General features: G+C 25.7%; 1 protein-coding gene across 1 annotated transcript in view; it reads left to right on the top strand.

The window, feature by feature from the left end:
- LOC107064400 (uncharacterized) overlaps positions 1 to 19,739 on the top strand; it is a 93,212-nt gene that overhangs the window by 5,865 nt on the left and 67,608 nt on the right. Inside the window, 1 exon segment of the mRNA XM_089172494.1 lies at positions 6,418 to 6,755. Within this exon segment, the coding sequence (XP_089028620.1) occupies positions 6,616 to 6,755 (140 nt within the window). The 5' untranslated portion in view covers positions 6,418 to 6,615.

Genomic DNA, 19,739 nt, shown 5'->3' with positions numbered 1-19,739 from the left:
GAGGTTTTTTTGAGATATATATATATATATATATCTCACGGAAATTCCAAAACCTTCTTTTTATTTAACTTATTTCTTGGTTATGAAATCAATGATTGAACTAACGAACGTATTACAGCTTCCTCCCACCCTCTTAGTTCTCCTTTTATCTATTTAAGAATTTTAGTTTTGTACATGCGTAAGTTTTCTTTTTTTAAACCATTAACGTTCCATTTTGGTTCATGCACTGAACCATGTATTCTTATGTTATTTTCTTTATATATATATGTATATACATATATTTTTCTTTTTTACTTTTATTTTATTTATTTAACTTTTTATATTGTAAAATAGCTTCCTCATAGTGCATGTAAATTTTGTCTACATACTTTCACCGTACAACTATTCAAGAGACCTGATCCCTTCTCTTTCTTTTTCTCTTTCTTTCTTTCTCTTTCTTTATCCTCTTTGCATTCTTCATGAAACGAGCACGCGTTCACGTATATCAATTCAGTTTTGTTTCATTAACTTCTTTGAAGTGTAGTACTTTTTTTTTTGAGAATATAATCAGGTTTGGATGCATACGAATTTTATTTTTGAATGAATTCTATTCAGTAGTTTTTTTTTAATTATTCTGAGAAATTTATATTTAAATAAATAAATCACAATATACAGTGTTATATAAGTTATCTTGATTCACGTAGTTTTGTTCATTAACTTCTTTAAAGTACAGTATTTTTTGAAAATATATCAGCCCAAATTGCATACGAATTTTATTTTAGAACAAATTTCATTCAGTAAGTTTATTTTAATTAGTAAACAATTTATATTTAAATGAATGAATAAATAAATAAATAATTAGAAATATGCAGTATTATGTAAGTTTTTTGTTTTACGTAGTTTTATTCATTATTCTCTTTAAAGTATAGTATTTTTTGAAAATATATCAGCCCAAATTGCATACAAATTTGATTTTTGAACAAATTTCATTCAGTAGATTTATTTTAATTAGTAAACAATTTATATTTAAATGAATGAATAAATAAATAAATAATTAGAAATATACAGTATTATGTAAGTTTTTTGTTTTACGTAGTTTTATTCATTATTCTCTTTAAAGTATAGTATTTTTTGAAAATATAATCAGCCCAAATTGCATACAAATTTTATTTTTGAACAAATTTCATTCAGTAAGTTTATTTTAATTAGTAAACAATTTATATTTAAATGAATGAATAAATAAATAAATAAATAATTAGAAATATACAGTATAATGTAAGTTTTTTGTTTTACGTAGTTTTATTCATTATTCTCTTTAAAGTATAGTATTTTTTGAAAATATATCCGCCCAAATTGCATACAAATTTTATTTTTGAACAAATTTCATTCAGTAGATTTATTTTAATTACTAAAGAATTTATATTGAAATAAATAAATAAATAAAAATATACAGTATTATGTAAGTTATCATCTTTCACATAATTTTTATTTTTCAATCTGATATAAAATATTTTACCATGTATATATTTTAGACATTAAAAGTATGAGAAATTTAAAATCACACACATGCTTCAAAGAGTTAAATAACTTTAAATAACAATAACAGATTTACCATGTATATATTTTAGACATTAAAAGCATGAGAAACTAAATATCATGTGATTCTAAGAGTTAAATGACTTTAAATAACAATATAACTGAATTGTTTACATCAATGGTAGTATCCTTCAAACATTATTTATATTCTATAGAAATTACACGTCAATCTTTATTATGTGTTATAACACGAACCCTATGAACAATGTGGGAAAATAATTATACTTAAGAACACAATATGATTACTCGAGATAACAACCATGTTTTTTTTCCTAACGGTTTTGGAATTAATAAAAGACAATTTATTTTTTCTAATTTTTTTCTTTTTTTTTTCAATAATTAAATATACTTCGAGTTGTTACATTTACGATAAAAGAACACGTCATATTTACATTTACGTACATTTTATTAAGGTAAAATAATTTGTTATCATTTAGTTTAACGAATCATGATTTTCAATTACACGAATAATGTTTGAAAATCATTTGACAACAAATGATCAACATTTGAAATTCTTAATCCTGAGATTCGCGTTCCTATTCGACAAATATGTAGAACGAAACCTCGACATACATTTATTCTAAGAACAGTTATTACCCCTTACCTATACTATGAGAAATAAAACATGCAAATCTAACGTTTAAATCAAATTTAATGTGGGGTTTAGTGTTGTCGTTTGACGGTAATCAATGAAGCGTAAGTGAAAAATTGTCCAATATATTTTTCCTGCTCATCGTGTCGGAACTAATTTATCGATAGATATTATTTTCAAAGTATAACGTATCAAATGATTACGTTGGGTGTTAATATTGGGTTACCAGGAAAATTTGTATTGATTAAAAAATTTAAAAAAAAAAAATAAAAAACACCCACACGTAGAGAATTTTTTAGAATATTTTTTTTCAATATATATTCATAGAGGTTGTTCTGAAAAAAAAATCCTATTGATATGAAAGAAATGTTTGAAGATAATCATTTTTTTTTTTTCTTATTTGTAATTATAATAAATTCGAATTTATTTATTAAATTTATCTAAAAAAATTATGTGTGCAAATTTAAGCAACAAAAATTCCAGATAACAATTTAATAGGTATTCTTTTAATATAATAAATTCCAATAAAAATTCGTATCGATATGAAACAAATATTTGAAGATAATCATTTTATATTTATAAGTGTAATAAATTTGAAAATACTTATTAGTATTGTTGAAAAAATTTTTCCTATGAATTTAAGCAATAAAAATTCGAGATAGCAATTTAATATACTTTCAATATAATAAATTCCAATATATATCTTTATTTAGGTTAATCTAAAAATAATTGATATATCGATATGAAACAAATATTTGAAGATAATCATTTTGTATTTATAAATATAATAAATTCGAATATATAGTTATTAATCCAAAGTTTAAATAAAAAAATTTAATATTCTTTTAATCTAATAAATTCTCCAATATAATATATTTATTGAAGTTAACCTAAAAAAAAATTCGTATCGATATAAAAAAAATATTTGAAGATAATCATTTTGTATTTATAAATATAGCAAATTTGAATTTATTTATTAACCCAAAGTTTAAATTAAAAAAATTTAATATTCTTTTAATTTAATAAATTCCAATTAAATTATAATTATATTATATTATTAAATATATATATATATATATCACATACAAAATATTAATATATTAATAATAATATTATATTTGATTAATATATAATATAATAATTAATTAATTAATTGATAATAATTATATAATTAATATAAATTATCTAAATAATTAATTTTATTTAATTAATATTTAATTAAATAAAATGTTAAATTGTTCGAAAAATTGATAGACATATTTTTTTTTTAACAAAACATCATCATCATCATCATCATCATTATCATCATAACCACAAAAAAGAAACCTATTCCAATGAAATCAAAATAAAATCGTTACAAAACTTCCTTGATAAGTCAAATACATAAATAATATAACAAAATTCCATAATAAACAATTTCGATTAGAGAGAATGAAAGTGGGTGGTGGTAGGGAGAATAGGTAAGGAAGGAAAGCTCATTCCCACTGTTTTGGTCAGACGGTCGGTCGCATTGCATGGCAACAGAGAGGAGGCTTTAACGATGGTCCTGCGAATGGTGATGGTGGTGGTGGTGGTGGTGGTGGTGTTCGCCAGTTCTTAGCGGTCAGTGCAACATAACTGCACTTGTGCTTCCCTGCACCGGACGGACGCGGACTTCTGAAGTTCACGACATTACCGTACGTCTTTCCCTCTGCGCGAGATCTTCGATCTACGTATCTTTCTTTCTCTTTTTCACTCTTTCACTCACTCACACACACACATACACACACACACACACATTTATACATACTTGAACATCAACCAGATGCAACAGGTTGCGCCTGGCGGCGATCGAACGCGCGTGCCTTAACAGGACCGTCTCGTATCTCTTCTCATTTATGTATTCGTTTGTATACACACATACACACATACACATGTATATATCTTACACTCGATCGCACATTTCCGCTTTACCCAACAACTATATACACCTTACTTGAATATCGATTTATATGTAGGTATTTCTTTTTCTTAATCAATTGAGATAGATCAATAGATCATTTTTTTTTTACTTCAATAAAACACACACATATATCCATATATATATAAACATTTATATTAACTTCTATCCAATTTCATTTCCTTTCATTTTTATTTTTCTTATTCACATGAGTATGAAAATTGATCTGGAAGCAAAAAAAAAAAAGAAATAAAAGAAAAACATTGTAGAGAAAGTTGAAGAGAGTCAGATCAAGGTAGAGGTAAAAAAAAAGTGAGTTAGAATGAAGTTGTTAGAAATGATGACGATGGTCAGGTGAGGGACGGATGAGGGGACAAGAGAGGTGAGTGTGGGGAACGTAAAAAAAAAAAATGAATTCGAGGAGTGAGACAAACCGTTTGAAGTCAAAATGACGACGATTATTATGATGATGATTATGATTATGATGGTGATGATTATGGCATCGTCATTTTTGTGGGGGTCATTATCACCGGAGCGCATTCGTGTTCTCGTCGTGTAAGATCCCGACGGCTAACCGAGTTCAGTACAGTTATAACTTTGCTACGAGCCTGACGAGAGGTTCTCGCGGGTCTTCTTTCCGAGGTCGCGTCTCGACACGCGCCTCGACACGCGTCTAAACACATCCCCCATTTCATTTGAACATTTGTTTTTTTGTTTGTTCACTCATCCCTAATCTTGTCTAATTCCTTCCCCTTGCCCCTATCAGTTCAGTCCCATAATAAGAAGTCAAAGTGTTTCAAGGAAAATTGCGTGAGATTTGTTGATTGACTGTAATCATCGAATGTACTTTTCAATATTGTTTATTTAAAATTTATTTAGATTTATTTTTTATCTCTAATCTGACCTAATACTTTCCCCTTGTCCCCATAATCTCCCCTCTACTTCTTTAAATACAAATTCAAAGTGTGTATAACGAAAATTGCGTGAGTTTTGTTGATTGACTGTAATTATCGAATGTACTTTCGATTTTTAATTATATTTACAGTTTATTTATTTTTCTTTTATCACTAATTTAACCTAATTCCTTCCCCTTGTCCCCATTATCTCCCTCTTTCTCTCCGAAATACAAATTCAAAGTGTGTATAACGAAAATTGCATGAGATTTGTTGATTGACTGTAATCATTGAATGTATTTTTGATTTTTAGTTATATTTACAGTTTATTTATTTTTCTTTTATCACTAATTTAACCTAATTCCTTCCCCTTGTCCCCATTATCTCCCTCTTTCTCTCCAAAATACAAATTCAAAGTGTGTATAACGAAAATTGCATGAGATTTGTTGATTGACTGTAATCATTGAATGTATTTTTGATTTTTAGTTATATTTACAGTTTATTTATTTTTCTTTTATCACTAATTTAACCTAATTCCTTCCCCTTGTCCCCATTATCTCCCTCTTTCTCTCCAAAATACAAATTCAAAGTGTGTATAACGAAAATTGCAAGATATTTGATTAACTGTAATAATTAAGTGAATATTATTTTCGAATATCGTTTATTTAAAATTTATTTATTTACTTTTTCATCCCTAATTTAACCTAACTTCTTCCCTTTGCTCCCTTCATATCCTCCCTTTTCCCTAAATAAAAATTCGAACTGTATTTGACAAAAATTGCAAGATATTTCATTGACTGTAATAATTGAGTGAATGTTATTTTCGAATATCGTTTATTTAAAATTTATTTATTTACTTTCTCATCCCTAATTTAACCTAACTTCTTCCCTTTGCTCCCTTCATATCCTCCCTTTCCCCTAAATAAAAATTCGAACTGTATTTGACAAAAATTGCAAGATATTTGATTGACTGTAATATTTGAATGAATGTTTTATTCGAATATCGTTTATTTAGTTTATTTACAATTTATTTATTTCTTTTTTTATCCCTAATCTAACCTAACTTTTTTCCGAATATTAATATCGAATATCGATTATTTAAAATTTATTTATTTTTTTAATTTTTATTTCTAATCTAACCTAACTTTTTTCCTCAAAGTTTTTATAACAAAAATTGCATGAGATTTGATTGACTGTAATCATTGAGTGAATGCTTTATTTGAATTTTTATTTATTTAAAATTTATTTATTTTTTATTTTATCCCTAATCTAACCTAAATTCTTCCCTTTCTTCCCTAAATAAAAAATCAAAGTGTATACATTACAAAAATTACGAGATATTTAACTGTAATCATTGAATGAATGTTTTTTTTTTATACAAAAATATAATTTATTGATATACTTCGAATTATAATCAGTGCTTCAGATCGAGTAATCATCAAAAGGAAAAAATCAAGATCGACAGATCATCGAATCGTCCTTCTTGATGTAGAAACATAAATCAATTGAAACAAGAAAAAACTATCGAAACGTTTGGACGATGAAGGTGATGGTGGTGGATCGTTAGAGGATCGTAATTTAAGTTAACGAAGAAATAAGAAAAATTAGCTGGAAGGATGTTGTGCCTTAAGAAAAGAAGAACTTACAGTTTCACGCAGGGTACCTGCGTGGATCTTCCTAGGAGATCGAAAAAGGACACCGCTCGTTACGAGGGGTCCTTGAACATGGCTATTACGACACTGCCACGCAAGAACAGGTGAGTCAGCTTTTTAACCATTTAAAAAAAAAAAGCTGCAGCTGTTACCCGGCTTCTCTATTTATCTCTATATCTCTCTCTCTCTCTTTTTTTCTTATTTTCTTTTTCTCATTCTATTTAAAATTCTATTTAATTTTCTATTAGAATTCAAATCGTTTCTTTATTCATGTATTGTAAGGTCAACGTTCTTAAGTTTAAATTGATAGACATATTTTATTTTTCTTTTTTGTGTTTTGATGTATTTTACATTATTAAATTATTAATTTAAAATTGAATTTTTAAATTTGTCTTAATTTGATTTAATTTTACGTAAAAATATTTATTTAAATTATATTTAATTACAATTTTATTATTAATTTAATATTTAATTAAATTAGCAATGTAATTAAATTAATTATTAATAATTAATAAATATATTATTAAAATAAAAATTAAATTAAATAATAAATTAAAATATAATTTTAATTATTTTAATTTTAGTATTTATTTTAATTAAATGTAATTTATTTTAATTCCTTAATTAAAATAAATATACTAATTAATGTATATAATATATTATAATTATATATTATTATAATATATAATATATTTAATTAAATTAATTAAAAGTCTAATTTATAAAACTAATTTGTACGAATACTAAAAAATTAATTATCATTATTAAAAAATTACGAATTTGTTCTACAAAATTAAAAGTCAATTCAAGTTTAAATACAAGACCAAATAACTATCAATAAAAGTGATATTCTCAATATATCTATTGACAAATCAATTAAGATTATTTTTAAAAATAAAAGATAAGAATCTTCTCATTATTTTTTCATGAATCACAAATTCCTACTATAAAGTTGAAATTCATATCTAAATTTAGTTACGAAACCATAAATAAACATTAAAACTGATATAACTCAATTTATCTATCGATACATCAATCAAAGATAATTTCTAAAATAAAAGATAAGAAGTGTTTTTTTTTTTTTTTTTTAACTCTTGTAACTTTTTTTTATTTTTATTTCATTAATTACAGATTCATATTACATAGTTAAAATTTATTTGAAATCGTAATATAAGATCATCAATCAACATTAAATATTTTCAAACTGATATTCTCAATTTATCTACACTTGTATACCTATATCGACAAATCATTCAAGATAATTTCTAAAATAAAAAGATAACGTTCTCGTTTAACCACTTCATTCATAATTACGAATAAAGATTAATATATGTTTTGAATTTTATAATAAAATCCAAATTAATTCTTAATTTGGATAAAAACCTGTGATGATTGATCAAAAAAGAAAAAAAAAAAGAAAAAATAAATAAATCTTTTAATTATATCTTTTTTGAAATCGATTTATACAACTAACTAACACGTTTCAAAATAAAAGATCAAAATAATTCTCTCTCGATTGTTCTGTTACTTCCTTCGTTGAATTACGGATTCGTAATATACGAAGGACGTGTTGAGGTAAAAGTAAAATGGGAATCGTAGTTGAATAGCAAGATCAAAGCACATTGCATAGCAAGAACGAAAGAACGAAGGAACGAATCAACGAACAAGTGGAATATAAACGTCCTACGCGTTACAAATGTATCTACCAATGAATTCTCTTCGTTCCGAGGATATCGATGGTCTTGTGTTTAAGAGAAAACCTATCGCATGTTATTGCATTCCATGCGTTCGAACGAAATTACCCATCGAATCTTATCTTCTTCTTATTCTTCTTCTTCTTTTCATCTTTTTTTTTTTTAATACATTTCCTTCTTCTTCTTCTTTTTTTAATTTTTTTAATGCATTTTCTTCTTCTTCTTCTTCTTCTTCTTCTTCTTACTTTTTTTTTTTATACATTTTCTTCATCTTCTTCTTCTTCTTCTTCCTGTTTTATTTATTATAATATAACCGTTAACAAAGAAAGTTTTACAGTACATTTGTCCTAACCTATAAAAACAAACAAAAAAAAGATCTTAGTTATTTGCTTAATTCTTAAATCTTATTCTAATCTTCTTCTTCTTTTTAATTTTTTTTTCATAGATTTTCTTCTTCTTTTTTTAATTTTTATTTTTTAAATATTTTGTCTTCTTCTTTTTCTTCTTCTTTTTATTTTTTAAATATTTCTTCTTCTTTTCCCTTTTATTTTTTTTAAATATTTTGTCTTCTTCTTTTTCTTCTTCTTTTTATTTTTTAAATATTTCTTCTTCTTTTCCCTTTTATTTTTTTTAAATATTTTGTCTTCTTCTTCTTCTTCTTCTTTTTGTCCTCTCACTTCTTCTTCTTCTTCCTCTTTTTCTTCTTCTTTCTGTTTTATTTATTATAATATAACCGTTAACGAAGAAAGTTTTACAGTACATTTGTCCTAACCTACAAAAACAAACAAAAAAAAGATCCCAATCATTTGCTAAATTTTCAAATCTTATTCTAATCTTCTTCTTCTTCTTCCTTTTAATTTCTTTTTCATAGATTTTCTTCTTCTTCTTCTTTTTATTTTTATTTTTATTTTTTAAATATTTTTTCTTCTTTTTTTTCTGTTTATTTTTTTTCATACATTTTCTTCTACTTCTTCTTCTTTTTTTTAAACTTCATCATCATCTTCTTCTTCTTCTTGTTCATCTTTTTGTATGAACAACATATAGAGAAAACAAAATAAAAAAGAAGAAGAGAAAAAGAAAAAAATAGTTCAACAAATTCACTTCACCTAATTTGTTTACCTTTCTCCTCTCTTTGTATTTGACAATAATTCAACGGAATTTAACAAAAAAAAGAAAGAGAAATAGAATAAAAGAAAAGAATAAATATAAAGAATGCCTTTTATGTTCATTGTCCATGTAACGTGTTCTACATTGTCCCACGATGTTATCTTCACTTGATTCTACTTTAAATATAAAATCCAGTTTCCAAGCTTTATGTTTGCTACAAGTTTTAAAACTCGTATATAAGACCAAGTAAGAGGCTCGATTTGAAACCGTTAACGTTTAATTGTCCTCTCGCTTCTTCTTCTTCCTCTTCTTCTTCTTCTTCTTCCTGTTTTATTTATTATAATATAACCGTTAACGAAGAAAGTTTTACAGTATATTTTTCCTAACCTACAAAAACAAACAGAAAAAAAGATCTCAATCATTTACTCAACTCTCAAATCTTACTCTAATCTTGTAACATGATTCATTTTGTATATATATATATGTATATGTATTTAAAAACAATTATATTAGCAATTTTATATCACTAACGATAACTACCATGTGTACTTAAGATTAGAATTAGAAATGCAGTTGAGTTACTCGATTTCCTGTTTTACGTAAAAGTTCAACGAAGAACATTTTAACGTACGTTCCTTTCCATCAACTTATTATTATCATTATCATTATTATTATTATTATTATTATTATATTTTCCTTTTGTGGTTATTCGGTTTAGCAGGTTTTATTCGATTCATATGGGTTTTCCTATTTATATTGAATGATTTAAAAGTTTCCTTATACATTATTGTATAAGTAGCATTTAAGTTTGTTGTTTTTAGTATTATTTTTTGTTATTTCTAGTTGTATATCTATTTTTTTACAGGTTTTTAATTAGTATTGTTAATTATTTATAAATTAAGTATATATTATATACCATTGATACTTTGATACCATTTGGTACTTATTGGTATTTATTTATTACATACATACATTACATTTATAATAAAACATTGACTATTAAGAATTCATAAATTCATCATTTTGACATTTTCAATGAAATGATTTGTATGATTAGAGTAGTACTAAATTTGTATTACAATCAATGAACCCTAACTTTAAACATAATCAATGAAACGATTAGTATGACAAGAATAATCAATGAACACTAACTTTGAACACTTTTGTTGAATAAAATGAAACATTGATTATTAAAAATTCATAAATTCATCATTTTGACATTTTAAATTGGAAAATGAAACGATTAGTATGATTAGAGTAGTACTAAATTTATATTACAATCAATGAACCCTAACTTTAAACATAATCAATGAAACGATTAGTATGACAAGAATAATCAATGAACACTAACTTTGAACACTTTTGTTGAATAAAATGAAACATTGATTATTAAAAATTGATAAATTCATCATTTTGACATTTTGACGTTTTCAATGAACGTATTAGTATGATTAGAGTAGTACTAACCTTGTATTACAATCAATGAACCCTAACTTTAAACATAACCTTACAGTTATGAACGTTTTCATAAAAATTCAATTGCAGATAGAAATTAGAAATAAATTATTTTACTTTTAAAATACTAAATGTAACAATTACAATGTGATAAATGTCAAATTTAATTAAAAGGATTAGATTTGTTTTAAAAGACAAACCCTGAACATATTAATGCAATTATGAACATTCGTATTGCATAAAAAACCAATGATTATTGGAAATTGATTAATTTCTTTGTATTTTCTTTTGTGTTTCAAAGTATTTGATGAAACAATTTGATTTTAAAATACTAAATGTAACAATTACAATGGTATAAATGTCAAATTTAATGAAAATAATTAAATTTGTTTTAAAAAACAAACCCTAAACATAAAAATTCAATTATGAACATTCGTATTGTATAAAAAACCAATGATTACAGCAAATAGATTAATTTTGTTGTGTTTCAAAATATTTGATGAAACAATTTGAATGATAAGAGAAGAATTCGTACAGAATGATTAAAATTCGTGTTATAATGAAGTTAAACGAGTCCAACAGTATGGAGTTCCACAGATCTTGCTTAGATAGGCGTCGTTACGCGCTTGTCTCGTCTTATTAAGTATGAAAGGCAAAACGAACCGTACCACGCTTTATACGTCCACCTCCTCCACCTCCTCATGGCAATTAAGAACGCTGACACGATTTCAAAGGAACCTCCAACGAAGGAATGACGTATGAACTTACTATGAAGGAAATTAAGCCAGATAAGGCGTAATCATGGCATTTATTTCTAATACGTTTGTATTAGGTTATGTTTGATCTTCTTTAGTAGAGCCATTTATTTTGAAAATGGTCTAACTCCATTTTCCAAAAAAAAATCAAGTTAGCTACCGTAATATAAAACAAATTACAACAGTAAAATTCAAGGACATAATTGACCTATTACGGAAAATTTCAAGAATTTCAATTTGAATTATTATAACGAACAAATTATTTTAAAAATTGCACACAAGTTCACATTTTTTTGTAATTTTTTTTTAATGAGAAGTTAAACGTAAAATTACAATAGTAAATATAATTAATTAATTAACATTAAAATTGACATAACTTTCAATTGTTTGTTAAATAACAATTGTTTGACGAATGTAAAAATTTGTTGAGTTTACTCGAGCTCGGTTTCATAGTATTTAAGATTATAGTCGCGTTCATGCGAATCTAAATTCTAGTATAGTAACACTGAAGAGATAGGTGCGAGACTTAAGTTTGTGGCTTGGTGCCACGCCTGCCTTAAGGAGCGGTGAAACGAGCTTGGCAAAAGCGTAAATTGCAGATGGCTGCATGTGTATACTGCAGTCAACGTTCTACGTCCCTTTATTCAACATGCAACGCGTTGCATTTCCGCCACCAAGTAGTAGTTTGACAACCCTGAACATAATATAACTGCATACTTGTCCACGTTCTTATACAAACATTTCTTTTTGTTGTCGAATGTAATAAATATTAGGTAGAGTCATAAATAACTTTCGTTTTTAATGAGACAAACAATGGCATTTCTGTCACTGATAAGTGCAGGACACTTTTCTTGAAGTTTTTTTGTATTCTTTGCATCTGTTGCATGTATCTATTGGATTTTGTTCCAATGATACCTTTAAAAGGTTTGTCAAAGTTGGAAAAACGTCCTGCACTTGGTTCGTCTTTTAAGGTTGTATCTCCAGAACGGAATTTTACAAACCAATTTCTGACTGTCCTATCAGTTATCAGTCCTGCACTGTATATGCTGCATATTTTTGTAGTTGCCTTCTTAGTACAATTGCCTTGTTTAAATTCTTAAAGCATTACATGTCGAACATGCACTTTTTACTATCCATTCGAGAGGTTAAGAGAAATGGTTAAATGTAACATTGACTACATAAAAAAATTGAAAGAAAACTAACTGAATCCTCATCTATACAGTGATCTATACAGTGATTTAACAACCTTTCTTCATCTTTAAGATTAACTTCAAAATTTCTTCCTTTTATGGAAGGTAAAGGTAAGGAGTATCATCTCATATGGGAGAAAATTTGAAAAAGTGTCCAGCGTATGCTATAAATAACAGTTCAAAAACCTTCCAGAATGGCGCTGGTGTAGACAAAAGATATGGTATGAATGTAGCAATTGTAAACGAATTGAAGTATGCTGAGTTAAAAAATGTAATATTATTGGCGACTCTAAAGTAGTAAATTATTAAAAATTTCAACTACTTGCGTAGTACAAAATAATGTAGTAAATATAACCTTAAAGAATTATTATGAGAAAACGTGTAGCTAGAGTAATTTCATTTCGTCAACTGTAAATAGTACGTTTATTGATTTTTTATCATTTAATTGTATGAAAAAGTATGTGAATAACAAAACAGTTATGGGTAAAATTTGTGTTGTGAAAAGTTGTCGCTGATGCTAATGTGGCGCCACCCTAATTGAATGCATTTCGACGGACACTTTTCATATATACAGATGATACTCCTTACCTCTACCCACCATACTTCTTTCCAAAACTTTTCAGGTTTTTTTAGCAAAAGAACTTTGTGCCACCTACCAAAAATTGGCATGAACTTTCCGAACAACCCAATACATAGTTACCTTGGAAGTTACTTATAACTCGACCTAATACATGACAATAAAATAGATAGAAAATTATGACGATCCTTTTTCTAGGTGCGGTAATGTATTATTAATACAAATAATTGCATGTGAGGGAGAAACGTATAGTATTTTACCTAAGACGATTAGGTGTATATATCAGTAAAATGATGTTTCTTGGGAGGAGTTTGCTTAAGTTAGAAATAGTAAAGGAGAGAAAGAGAAAGATTTTAATACTACACAGTTATTAGTCGTTGCTACCGTTAGAGATGGACGGAAAGACAAGAGGAAAGATGCGAATCGTAATTGCGATATTACCTCGAGAACTCGAGGAGTCGATTAGTGTTTCTTTTTATTTATCTTCTTCTTCTTCTTCTTGTTCTTCTTCCTTTTTCTGTATTTATTTATTTGTTCTTTCTATTTTAATCCTCGTTAACATCCATATTCTCAAAGCGTCACATCATATGTGAGATAATTCTTTGAGATGACATTATTTGATTATTATATCTCGTCAAATAGATTAATATTCTCAAAGCAGGTTATTTTATTAAATTTATTCTAACGAATAGATAAATCTATGTTTATCTATTTGTTATATTATTTTGTTGGTTAAGATATTTTTGTAATTTTAATTTTTATTATTTTTGTATCAATTATATATTAAATTTATAATATATTTAATTATAATTTATATAATATAATAAATAATTATAATTTAACATATTTAAATAATAATAATAATAAATTAAATAATTTTCTAAGATATAAATTTCTGTTTTTTTTTGTATTTTTTTTATTAAGTATTTTATAATTAATATTACTAATAAACAAATTAATAATATTCATTTATAAAATATCAATATAATATCTATATAACCTAAAAATAATATATAATATTCTTCTTATTAAAAAAAATATAAATAATTTAAATAATAATAATAATAAATTAAATAATTTTCCAAGATATAAATTTCTACCTCTCAATTTTTTAATTAAGTAAACAGATATAATTTATTTCAATAATTTTTAATATAAAAAATAATTCTCGTTTTATATTACAAACATACCTAAATTATCCGATAAATATATATATATATATATATATATATATATATATATATATATATATATATATATGTATATATTTATATATATATGTATATATTTATATATACATATCTTGGTAGAGCTGTCACCTTAACATAATCTTCGTATAGTAAAAAATTGCATAGATCGTTTGCAATTTTACCGCAAGAAGCAATTTCACATTCGTGAGAACACGTATTACCTACTTTACCGGAAATTATCGTCGTACGATTTTAACTACTCGAATGAGGGGTGTGGGAGGGGAAGATTATTATTAAAGTAACGTTTCACGTTTATTTCGTTCTACATTCGTCGTGACACGTGCACCAGGAAAAAGATCATCTTAAAATTTCAAACAAAACCATTATCATTATCATTATTATTATTATTATTATTATTATTATTTCAACATTTTAAACGAAACTTCCTTTTCATTTTAAAATCCATTCAACTTTTTACGATGTTCAATATAATACAACGAACAATAAGATAAAAAACCACAAGCGAACAGTAGCAAGGCCGAACGAACATTGTTCGAGGTCGTTCAAGAAGAAAACCAAAAAAAAAAAAATCAAAAGCTAAAAACGTTCGTCTAGAAAAATACGCAAAAGAATTGTGTGTGTTATGCAAGTTGAGAATAAAGAAGAGACGAATGTGGGGTGGTGGGGGGTTTCTAACTTTTTTTTTCTTCTTTTCGAATAGTAATTATTTATAATTGCAATTAATTACGGACATTTGACTAGAATCTCATGCATGATAGTAGCAAGATTTGTGTTCGTCTACTATGAGAACGACACTGTTCTCAGACAATTTATCCTTACTTGCATAGATGCATACATACACGTGCATTCGTATATATATCTATGACATTATACACATTGATACTTTTTCAAGAAATGTCCTCGTTATCCTAGAACACTGTCCTCGTTCTTTGGCAAACATTGAATCCTTTAGAAATGGAAAAGAAATCTTTCCATGGAAAGTTTCTTCTATCGTTTAACTCGTTCGTATTCATTTGAATAAAAAATGTCTCTGTGTTTTTACGAATATTCATTTTTAAATTCTAGTTTCTATTCTTTTCAAATATTATTCGTACGAATGATATGTGAAAATTCAGACACTTCTTATGATATATGATTATTCCTAATTCTATTATCTTATAGTTGAAGAAAGTCAGAAAGAAAAAGTTTTATAATTGTAATGGTGATATGTTATATTTATATATGTATCCTTGTTTTTATTGTGTATTCTTAGTTAACGTATTGAAGATTTACGAAATAACTACATGTATGTATGTAAGCAAGAATCACGAAGATTCGCATTGTGAATCATGTCTGAGGAAATTTTCAAGAAATCTTGAAGAAATATCTTCGAGGAAGTTTCGGAAGCATTCGATACTAAACGGATATATGCTTTCTAAATTTTACCTTGTAAATTGTGCTTGCAAGATTAATCTTTTCTACCATATCGTCATAAACGTTTTCAATCTTATATTTTAAACATCATTTCTATATTAATTTACATTTTGTACTCGTATTATTTATTACTTTAATTGCATTCAAACATTTTAATATTCAAACATTTCTTGTCAATTCTTCTGGTTGAAGAATTTTTTAAAATTGAGGTTATGTTGCTCCTATATTACGGCAACCGTGTATGCTTTCTGTAAATCGTACTTGCGGGATGATGAATTTTTTCTAACATATATCGTCGTGAATATTTTTAATCTTATATTTTTATTATAATTATTATATTAATTTACAATTGTTTTTTTTTATATAAAACCATATTATTTATTATTTTTATTTTATTCACTTTAATATTCAAATATTTTTTGTCAATTCGTTAGAAGAATTTTGTGAAGTTGAATTTATGTTGCCCCTATAGCACTGCAACCGTTTATGCATCGTTACTCAAACGCGAAAGGGTTGCATACGTTCAGGGGCCACCAAACAGAAAAACACTCATACATATTCACAGGAAACTCATGAATAAAGTGAAATAATATTATCCGTTTGCATCAAAGTTATCTTAATCGTTTTATCTTGAAAAAGATAATATAAGAGACCCGAAAAAATTAAAATCAAAAGAAATAATTGAAGCGTGATACGAACGTTCAAAAAAAGAGAAAAAAAATAGAAATTTAAAGAGCAACATAAATTTGATATTTTGAAATCTGATTATTTATATTGTTGTTGTTTTATTCAACGTTAAAATATTTGTCAAATTTGGAATTTTATCTTTTGCGATAAGTGTAAGGACACGGGTGATGATTTTAAAGGAAGGGAATCAGATCGTGGAAGACGAGATTTTCGATCGTCGCTTTCTTCTTTTGCTCGATCGTGCTGAGCAGCGCAATTGCGCACGTGTGCGCGCGCGCACGACACAACAAAAAAAAAAAAGGGAAAATAAAGAAAGAGAGAAACGAGAACTATGGAAACACGTTTGCCGTGGCGCACTTTTGACGAACAAGCAGATGTTTCTTACCGGTGTTTTGGCACGTGATCATTTCCAACGGACTAAACCGAGCCATGTGTGACCCTTCGAAAGAACCCTTATTGTTAGTATTATGTATACTACCTAATAGTATACACGTATTGCTTGCTTTTAACATCTTTTCTCAATTCGCGATCATATTTTTCTGTATAAAACTGAATTCGTATTATAGTTTTCTATATTTTTAGATTATTTCTTGAACAATTATGGTTTTTGGATCTTGTAAACGTCGTTGTTTATTTCGAATATTTCGGTGAGTAATTTTCTATTCACACAAAATTTCAATTGAAATTAATTAATTAATTTAATTGTAAATTTATTCTTAGTTTGTATCCTTTTCGATTAAATTCACTTTCGATTATGGATTCCTCGTGTCTGTGTTTGTGTGTCATCTAACTGCTTGCTAATTTTTTCATTTTATTTTTCTATTTCGATATCTTCGAGAATTAATAGACGATTATTATTTTTTTTTTTTTTTTAAAGAAGAATTTTGCTGTATTTTTGTTATACGAAAAGTGGTTTTTGTTTGTACATTTTGTTCAAAGTTTCTTACGATATGTGTGTGTCATCTATCTGCTAGGTAATTTAATTCTTTGGGTTTGTTTTTTCTATTATTTTTTCCATTTAAATATTTTTGAGAATGAATGGACGATTATTTTTTCTGAAAAATTTTGTTTGTATTTTTATTACATACGAAAAGTGATTTAATATTTTACGTAGGTGTATTTTTTTTTACATTTTGTTCAAAGATCTTTCGGTTTAATGTAATTCAATGTTTAATATTTGATACCTTCGAGTTATTTTAATGTAAAAACGAAGAAAATTTGTTAGAACTATTGAAATATCTTATGGTTAGAGAAAGATGTTAAGATTCGCACGATTTCACCATAACGTAGGAAAGGAATCGGACTAACGAAATAATTCGGTTGTTTCCGCATTCGTGCATTCTTATTTCACTTAGTCATATACACATAGCATTGTTTTTTCTAATTTTCTTAAGAAGTATGACAGTACCGTGATCTTGCGAGAGCATATCTAATTGCGAAATGTTATTACATATGTGCTTAATCATTTCACGTTCTACATTAGAAAATCCAAAAATAAAAAAAAAATCTTTTGTAAATATTAATAATATATTATAAAGTAGAGTCTACAAACATTTCTAATCACTAGTATTATGTTTCATTAAAATGATATTATAATTATTATTTAATAAATCATATTCATTTATTATTCGTAATAAATTATAATATAGTATGATATATATATATAATCATAAAATTAATTATTCTAAATTTTGTTAATTACAATTAATTATTTCTAATCATGAGTATTATGTTTTATTAGAATAATATTACAATTCGTATTTAATAAATATTATTAATTTATTATAATATTTTTATATATATATATATATATTTTTATTATTTAGTATATTTATTATTTAGTATATAAATAGCTTTTAAATAGCTTTTATATATATTTATATAAAATATATATTATATTTTAAATAATAAATTTTTATAAATATTTTATTATTAAAATATATCTTTTTATATTTTATTTTAATTAATTTATTTTAATATATTTATTTTATTTTTATATATATATATTATATTATTAGGATATATTATTATATTGTATTTTAATATATTTATTTTATTTTTATATATTATATTATTAAAATATATTATTATATTTTATTTTAATATATATATATATATATATATATATATATATATATATATATACCATAAATTAAATAGTTCTAAATTTAGTGAATTAAAATTAATTATTTCTAATCACAAGTATTACATCTTATCAAAATGATATTACAATTCGTATTTAATAAACATTATTAATTTAATAATAAATAATAATACAATATATATTATAGAATAAACCCTAGTAGTACAAAATATTGAATACATTGAATCAATACAATTAAAATACAATTGAAAAGACATTGAATCTCTTTCTAATATTAAATACACGTGTATTCAATATTTTTTTAAATATTTTGTGCTATTATAAAATTATTCGAAAAATTTCTCTAATAACAATGAACCCACTGTCACAATTATAAATACACACATGTTACACGTAAATTAATACCACAGAATTTTTTCTTGACGCAATCGATTACTCATGCATTAACAAATGACATTTAAAAATTCGTGAAAGCATACCTTTCCTGTTTGGAAATAACAAATAAATAATAAAGTAACAAATAATCTCAATATGGCAATCGGTTAAACTTGAAACTCAGGGGGAAATCCTTTGGTGATTCTATCGTATGAGAGATATTCGTACGAGAGAAATTCCGTGTCGGCAAACCGTTAGATCTGCCACCTGTCCAATGTCTTACAAAAGAGAAAGAGAAAGACAAAGAGAGAAAGAAAGACAGACTGTGTGTGTGTGTGTGTGAGAGAGAGAGAGAGAGAGAGAGAGAGAGAGTGTGTTCTTTCTGTCTATTAACAAGTAATGTCAACTACAAACGTTGACATCTATGACATAAACATTGAATCAAATTCTATTGTATACATAAAATAAAAACACATGTACACACACACACACACACACACACACACACACACACACACAC

This window comes from Polistes dominula, unplaced genomic scaffold (assembly GCF_049000335.1).
Source record: "Polistes dominula isolate Pdom_NZ unplaced genomic scaffold, Pdom_raw_medaka contig_74, whole genome shotgun sequence".
NCBI classification, from domain to species: Eukaryota; Metazoa; Arthropoda; class Insecta; order Hymenoptera; family Vespidae; genus Polistes; species Polistes dominula.
The sequence above is the reverse complement of the archived record's forward strand: the minus strand, read 5'-3'. Positions and strand labels throughout refer to the sequence as shown.